Source organism: Cornus florida, unplaced genomic scaffold (genome assembly GCF_030987335.1).
Source record: "Cornus florida cultivar Cherokee Brave unplaced genomic scaffold, ASM3098733v1 CherokeeBrave_3.0.0_Hap2_Chr10, whole genome shotgun sequence".
NCBI lineage: Eukaryota > Viridiplantae > Streptophyta > Magnoliopsida > Cornales > Cornaceae > Cornus > Cornus florida.
Genome location: NW_026775580.1, coordinates 35,030,964 through 35,039,037, shown reverse-complemented (window position 1 = coordinate 35,039,037; position 8,074 = coordinate 35,030,964). Strand labels below are relative to the sequence as shown.

Sequence of the window (8,074 nt, the reverse complement as noted above, 5' to 3'; positions counted from 1 at the left end):
AATGTTACCATTTCCGAATCAATTACTCATTTAAAATTAGCAAACGAGTTAGGGTTCATCGTTGGTGTAATAAGTAAAAGTGGAGCTAACAAAACTATGAATGTATTGTTCCAAGAGTAAATTTTATCCCCGAACAATACATAAAATTCCATTTAGACTACATGTTTCTATCAAAGTGCAGTCCGTTTCTAGTTCTCTTGGACTACCCCCATAATAATTGTCCGATGCATGTAATATGAAGGGACTCATCTATTCGGTGTATATTATGAAATTCTTTAAGAGACCAAACACTAAACGCAAGGGTTTCCACGAGGCCAACGACTTGTTTGGCAATTTTTTTTACTCCAATGGACTCGCTGCTTTTGGGCCCAAAAAAATTGAATCGAGGAATGGGTTGCCGTTTTTGGAGACCCTTATGGTGATCCGCATGCGGCCTGGTTGCAAATGTTGACTTTTTAAAACAGAGAAGTTCCGCGGCAGTGTTTCAAGGGTCTGTTTGGCTAAACACAATTTCAGAAATTAGTTTTTTTGCATTTTTATTTACTCTTCTTCTCCACTGTATTGCTTAATTTTTATAATACAAAATAAATATTGTATTATTTAAATTTTTTTGCATAATATAATCGTTAGAAATATAACCGTTAGAAAAAAGTTAAAAAAAAATATATTAAAAATTTTAAAAATATTAATATTTTTTGGAGATCGAAAATGCACCATTGGAATTCACGCCATAGCTAAAATTTGGAGACTCCAAAACGCTAATGTAGCTCTCGAAAATGCTAACGTATCTCTTAAAAAATGTTGACATGGCAATCCAGAGAGCCAATTTTTAGAGAGTCCATTGGATTTGCTCTAACACACACAAAAGAACAACTATATATATTTATAACAAAATGCAATAGCAACCAATTTTCTGGGCGCGCTGTTTATTATTCTCTTTAGATTTGGTGGGTATCCAAGACTCTAAATTAACACCCAAACTGTCCCTCTAAAAGTTTGAATTTAATTTCATTAAATTTGATTAGTTGTAGAGTAAGAGGCTTGTTTTATCTATATATATATATATATATATATATATTCATACCAACACACTCCAAATAACCATTTAAGGATTAAATTGTTAACATGCTTGAAAAACAATCTCACATTGGATCCTCCTCTAATGATGCAAAGTGTTAGATCTGCTGTTTGGTTAAAGTGTGTTTGGTACAAAGTCATAAAGAGAGGCTGAAAGAGTTCAGAATATAATAAAAAAGGCGAGGCCAGGAATGGAAGGAAGGAGAGGAAAAGAAACCACCAATTCCTTTACAACTTTCAATTCTCTTTTGACCACTGTCTACCCCTTAGCCTGCCATGCCAAACGGCCCAAACCCATCAATTGTTCCTTGCCTTTTCCCTTTTCCGTAGGCTTAGTTTGGTTGGAGAGAAATGTAAAAGAAAGAAAGAAAGGGAACGGAATAAAATAGTACAAAATTTTAGAATGAAAATAAAGAACATAGACAAATTTGGATGGATAAAAGTTTATCCCCCAAAAATAAGTGGAAATGAAAGGAAAGGACTACAAAATTCTTTGAAAATTTTGTAATACTAATTTTACCCTTAAATAAAAAAACAAAATCAAAACCCCATATGAGGAGCCCTAGGCATGTTTTTATCCTCTTTTATTCTTTGTGTTCAACTAATTACTTTAGCTAGAACCCCTTATCTCCTTTGAAAAGTAGGAGTCTAGTACCGTTAGGCCACTAACTAACATATCTCCTTTAAAAAGTAAGAATCTAGTACCGCTAGGCCACTAACGTGTATTAGCCGTCTTTATATTTGCCTTTATCACTCCTTACCTACCCATTTGTCTTTTAAATGTGAAAGAGTAAAGTAACAAATTTATTAAAATAATTTGCTTCTGTTACTTTATCCAAACATGATTAAAGCATTAAGACAATCATTTTCTTTCCTTTTTTTTGGTTAATCAACCAAACACTAATAGTCTTAACACTATCATCTCATTTCTTTTCTTTTCCTTCATTCCCAACGTTATCCTCCTTTCTTTCTTTTCCCATTGGCTATTCCAAATATAGCTTCATTTCTTTACTGTTTGTTTCTTTTTCTTTCTGATTGCAATGAGGCTATACATTCAGATAATTGCCATTTAGCAGTTGCATGATCAGTACAAATGCAAACTATGTCAAAACAGGGAAAAGAAAAACTTTCAGTCTACCCATACCGTGATTCCAACCAACGGATTCGTTGAACAACTCTTGGGTAAACTATTAATAATAAGAACCGTGTCGTGGAACTTCATTCAAAAATGAAACTCTCAAGCAGACAAACGACCCTGCATCTTTTTTATCTCTCCCGCATTTTTATTTGTATAAGTAGTTCATATTGACGATGAAATTTATGAAGAGTGACCCGTTACTTGTTATTCTGTACAAATGACATAGAGTCGACGAATGAGATGGGTTCATTAACAATTCACAGATGAAAAAATGGCAAAAAATAAAACATTCACTCCTCTTCTTTGTATCTATAGTATTTTTGCCCTGGTGGTTCATAATGAGAATATTTTCATCTTTTTTGATTCCAGGCGTTATTCTCATTATGCACATTAAGGGAGGAGCCGTATGAGATGAAAATCTCACCCTCTATATCCTCTATCATATCTAGTATCTAAAAGCAAACAAAACAAATGCGCACATGCCTTGTCTTACACTAATATATCGGAATAGGAATCAAACCAAAGGACCCCTTAACTATTAAGGGGGTTAATAGAACGAATCACACTTTTACCACTAAACTATACCCGCTACAATCCGATTATTGTATACAAGTGTGACCACCCTAAAATTATTCAAATTATTTATATTTAATTCAACCACCACCATCTCCAAATTCGAAGGACCCTCCATCAGATGAAATATGACAAGTATACTGACACCAAATCGGCACCTTGGATTTGGGATTGAAGAAAATTTAGTACAAATTTCAATCCCAAATCCAAGGCACTGATTCGGTGTTCCCAAACATAACATGAATCATTTTCCTGGAAAGGGATTCCAAAATATGTTCCTAATTGCTAGATTGTTAACCATATTGGAGCCTGCAGTGCCTTGTTGATGGAGTGAGACCATTAAGCCATTGCTTGGATAACATGAGTTAAATATTAAACCATACAGCAGTCACAAATTCCTGATGGTTTTGCTATACATTTAAGAAAAAACCCACTTCTTCCCTCAGTTTGCAGCAATACATTAAACCAAAGCTTAGACAGTCACAGGGTTACACCAGGTCTATTTCACCAGTTTACATATATATACATAACTACACAACTACCAAGAAGAGAATACCTCTGTAAATGCAACCTATTAGCCACAACAAGAGACACAAAAGACAAGCCAAGGACACATATTTTACATCTACTACTACTACTGCAGAGGGAAGGGGGAGATTTAGGTACCAGTATCTGTTAGTGTCAACAGCCGAATGCGAAGATACAACACCTTCTGTCAAGGTCGTTTGCACACCCTCTTCAGTCTCTTTGCAGCTTGCACAAACCCCACAATGACCTGCAACTCGTCCAATTGCTTCACCAACACAAGAAAGAAAATTTCAGATAACCATTTTCAAACACATCCTGAAAGAAGCCTACTGTAAAGAGAAAATTCGTACACAAGCATACGAATGGTTTTTCTTCAGCCAATAATACTTTAGTTCATAAGCATTAGATTGTTACAAATTGCATTTCCAGGCATTGGTCTCACAAGTTATTATAGGTACATCATGAAGGAATAATTGTCATTTGTGTTTATGAAAGATACTCCCTCCGTCCCACAAAAAGTGTCCATCTTTCCATTTTTAGCCGTCCCAAAATAATTGTCCAATTCTAAATCTAATGTACTATTTCTTAAATATTCCTAATTTACCTTTCTTGCCTTGAAGTTATACAAGCAATTAAAGTTTGAAATAAGACCTCATGTAGACCCACCATAGAAGGGTATATTTGGAAATTCATTCCCTACCACTATAATAAAAAACATAAAAAAGATAGACTCTTAAAAAGTTGATTCTCAAAAAGGAGCACTTTTTGTGGGATTGAGGGAGTATAATAATTGATAAAGTTAATAACTAGAGTAAATTAATGTTTCATTCATTTGAAAGTAATAGTGAACCAAAAGAAACATAATAAGAGTCATATGTATTAATATATAATAATCGTGAATTATTATAGATGCAAGTCTAACCATATATGTTGGACACATATCCCAAATCCATATCCAAGAGTCACGTGTCCGACATAGGTATTTCACGTACTTGATTTTGAGTTGAATGTAAAGAAGAAAAACACAAGGGCGAGTATGCTAGTACCTGTGACATGAAATGCCTCTGAACGACATCAATTAGTTGCTCTTTAGATGGGTTGGGGATGGCATCCACCTAGAAAATTATAATGTTAATACGCATAGTTAAATAGGTGGTTTGCAACCACCTCTAGTTGAAGTGTCTTTAAATAAAATAAACACTTTCTGAAGGTAGCACATACAAGATTGAAGTGTCGCCAATATCTCCACAATGCAGCCATCTCTAGTTTTCCGAGGTCAACCTTCTGTGCAGTAGACGTGTCCAATTAAAAATCAATACAGTTTCATATGTTCACAAACAGAAGCAATTTTTTCTACAATTGATAAGAAATTAAGAAAGGGAAAGTGCAAAAAGGGTAAAAAACAAATAAGTATAAAGTTTCTTTACCATGGACCCCCGAGGGGTAGAAATGGAACCCTTAGACTGTGAGTCACAGGAGAGCGACCTGCTCATAGTCTTGTGAGATGACCCGGTTGATTTATGCATGCGATGCCTTGATCTGTGGGATTTTTGAGTGTCATCGGATGCTGGATGATTAGAAACAACACAGCACAATTTTCATTGGGTGGTGGGACCAAAAAGAAAACAAGAATAAAGTAGTTTGATAATGGAGCTTGAAGCAATAGTAAAAAGTAAAAGATGAAGTACAGACATAATGGATCCTATGTAACAACCTCAACAACTTTTCTTCAAATAAAAAGAAGTGTTCAAAATCAGCGACTACAGTGGTCCAAATCTGACCTCTAGTTGTTAATGATTTTTAGGATAAGAATGAGAAAAATCTCTTTTTTCAACCACCAAGGCCAGAAGGCCACCAGACAGACTAGTTGATAACCCTCCTGGCCAAGCACAACATGGCTAGGTATCACTGAAAATCGATTGCATTTGGAACCGATCAAGAACAATTATAAGGAATATGCACAAGCCAGAATATCACGGTATTGTAAAATTCATCATCTTTTAAACATTTGATAATCCAGTTCCAAACAATTATAAGGAAAATTTCCGTGAGATTTTCTACTAAATTGGCTGGGTGAAAATACAAAATTATGCCACTGAATATATTAACCAAACTCACCCATATCTGAGACATTCCACTGCACATTTTCAAATTCAAGACCGTCATCTTCCTCATTTCCTGTAGGAGCTTCAATCACGCTAAGAGCATTCCTTTGTAGCTTTACTTCTATGCCATTTGTAAGAACCTGCATTTATAAAGAGGACAGTCAAACACACCAAAGATCATGAAACAACACCGAAAAAGCAGAAGAATTGAAAAGGCAATTAGCATATTAGATACAGGACCTCACTAGAGAAATTCGTTTAAAAAATGTCAATAGACACTGTTTTGAAGGCATGAATCTACCTCAACCAATGAAGAACATAATTTCTAAAATTTTTGAAAGGGCGTTATAAGAAAGAAAAATAATCTGAACCATCAGCTATAACAGGGAACATGAGATACTTCGAAGTTCCGGAATATAAAATTAAGGAAACAAGGAAAAAAAAAAAAAAAAAAAAAAAAAAAAAGGGAAAAAAAAAAGCCGAGTCACAAGCACAATTAAGCAAATAAACCTAAAGTTGACTACAAATCTAGTTTGTTCAGAAAAATCCAAATAACAAAAAATGCAAAACTTCCGTCATTTTTAAAGATGAAGAAAGTAGAACCAAATATCCCTCAAATTTGAGTAAAAAAGTAGAAATACCCAGGTAAGTAAATATAGCATAAAGAATTTTATTGTCAATCAACCATTTAAAAATTGCATCTATAAATCAAAGAAATCATAGAGAAAAGAATATATGGAAAATTGATAATTAGGATAAGTAATCCCTGAGGCATGCACACTCATACACATGAAACAACCAATCACTAATCCAAATGAGCATCATAATCGTATTGACTAAAGCAAGGGTAAAAGAAATTCACAAAAACAAGTAATTCAAAAACTCGAGTACAATGCATCCAACCCCAAATATGTGTTCCTCTTTATTTTTGAAATATGCCACACCCCTTGAAATGTTAATCTGAACAAGATCCCGAGCAAAATTCAGTCATGCAAACCATCCCCATTAGAGACTAAAAATTCTATAATTTTCACAAAACAATTTTCTTGAAACTATAAAAGATAACAAAAGCCAAAACCCATCAAAATCAGAGACAAATAATCCCAGAAAAAAAAACCATTAATATCAAATATAAAGACCTAGAAAACCTACAATGCACAATTTAAGTGAAAGGGAAAACCGGATACGCAAAAGCAAGCTTGCACCAAACCATAATTGACAGTACCACATGCTAAAAATAACCCAATAAATCCCTAGATCCATAGATTCAAAGCCACATGCAACGAAAAACCCATTAACAAGCACTAAAAGTTAGAACTTAACAATATCATAGAACATCAAACTTCACGCAATTCATACATAAAAGTCATGAACCACCTAAAATTTGTAAAATCTAATCCCAAAAAAAAAAAAAATGGAAATACAATAATTTATAAAAATTAAATTCATAGATGAAAATAGTAAGCAATCAATGAAGAATAGAGGCAAAGAAATGTAAATTGCACAAACAATAATAATTATTGCTCCTCAATATGTCAAATATCAATCCAAAGTAGTGAAATTGTCCCACATTGCAAGCAACATAAACAATCAAACCCTTGAAAACCCAAATCAACATTACATCCCAAAATCAACCCAAATCAAAACCCAAACTCAAAATGAGGGCATTCTTTCAGAAACACCAAGTTTCGAAACACAATTACCAGCCAATGCCATCCGCCGAGTCCAACAGCCTTCTTGACCACACCTTGGAGACCAACGAGCACCGACTTGGTCCGGTTGTTACCGGTCACAACCACCTTGGTGTGACGGGGCAAAAGCGAAAGCTCTTCTTCACTACTCTCTCCACAGCTCTGCAACTGCGAAAATCCGCCATTGACGGAACTCTCCACTGCTTCAAGCATGTCCTTTCCAACTCAGTGAGTAGTGTGAGTCGAAAAAGTCGGTGAAAACTCGGGCGTTAGCGCTCGAAATTGGAGGTAATCGCAAGATCATGCATTGGAGAATTCGTATTCGAAAAGTTTGAGAGCGTTAGAGTGAGAAAATGGGGAGTAAATTGGGAATTTCAGGGGAGAAAAAACACAATGGTAGAGAGAGAGAGAGACAGAGACAGAGAGAGAGAGAGAGAGTTGGGGAGTGTCTGTTTATTTTTCTTTATTGCATGTTAGTTCTGAATCCCGAAGACCTGAATGGGACCAACAGAGTTGTGACACGTGGGCATGTATGCTCGTTGATCTTGCGTTTGGGCTTGGCGTTGCGGCTGTGACGCAATTCCACTAGCGTTTGGGTTAGAGTTACAGTGCGTTGATCATTTGACTAAAAGTGACACGTACGACTGTTAACCGATTGCATTCGAACCGACTTGTGAAGAACAAACTTCCTACCAATAGATACTTGACACTACGGAAGTAGATTAGTAATACAAGTTGGGATACGATATGGATATGGCAATACGGCAATACAGTAAATGTAAAATAAAAATAGGATATGGATATGACCGAATATAATAAAAATATATTTATATATATATAAATATGAATATTTTTATCAATTTCCTCTAATATTAAGAATCTAAATGCAATCATTAATAAAAGAGTTTGTTTCATAACACATAAAACAAATTTATATTCTAATCATCACTTAATAAATTTTG

At 34.8% G+C, this 8,074-nt stretch overlaps 1 protein-coding gene across 2 annotated transcripts; it reads right to left on the bottom strand.

Moving 5' to 3' along the window:
* Window positions 1-3,135: 3,135 nt before the first annotated feature.
* On the bottom strand, window positions 3,136-7,564 carry LOC132278952 (uncharacterized). 2 transcript variants are annotated; one of them, XM_059780862.1, is made up of 6 exons: window positions 7,125-7,564; window positions 5,435-5,561; window positions 4,744-4,883; window positions 4,538-4,597; window positions 4,363-4,431; window positions 3,136-3,581 (listed from the first exon to the last, which is right to left on the bottom strand). In XM_059780862.1, the coding sequence occupies exons 1-6, from the start codon at window positions 7,323-7,325 to the stop codon at window positions 3,504-3,506; spliced, it is 675 nt and encodes a 224-aa protein (XP_059636845.1). In that variant the 5' UTR covers window positions 7,326-7,564; the 3' UTR covers window positions 3,136-3,503. The 2 variants fall into 2 exon arrangements, with proteins under 2 accessions (XP_059636845.1, XP_059636844.1); XM_059780861.1 differs by having other exon boundaries at window positions 4,538-4,600; window positions 7,125-7,563.
* Window positions 7,565-8,074: the final 510 nt, after the last annotated feature.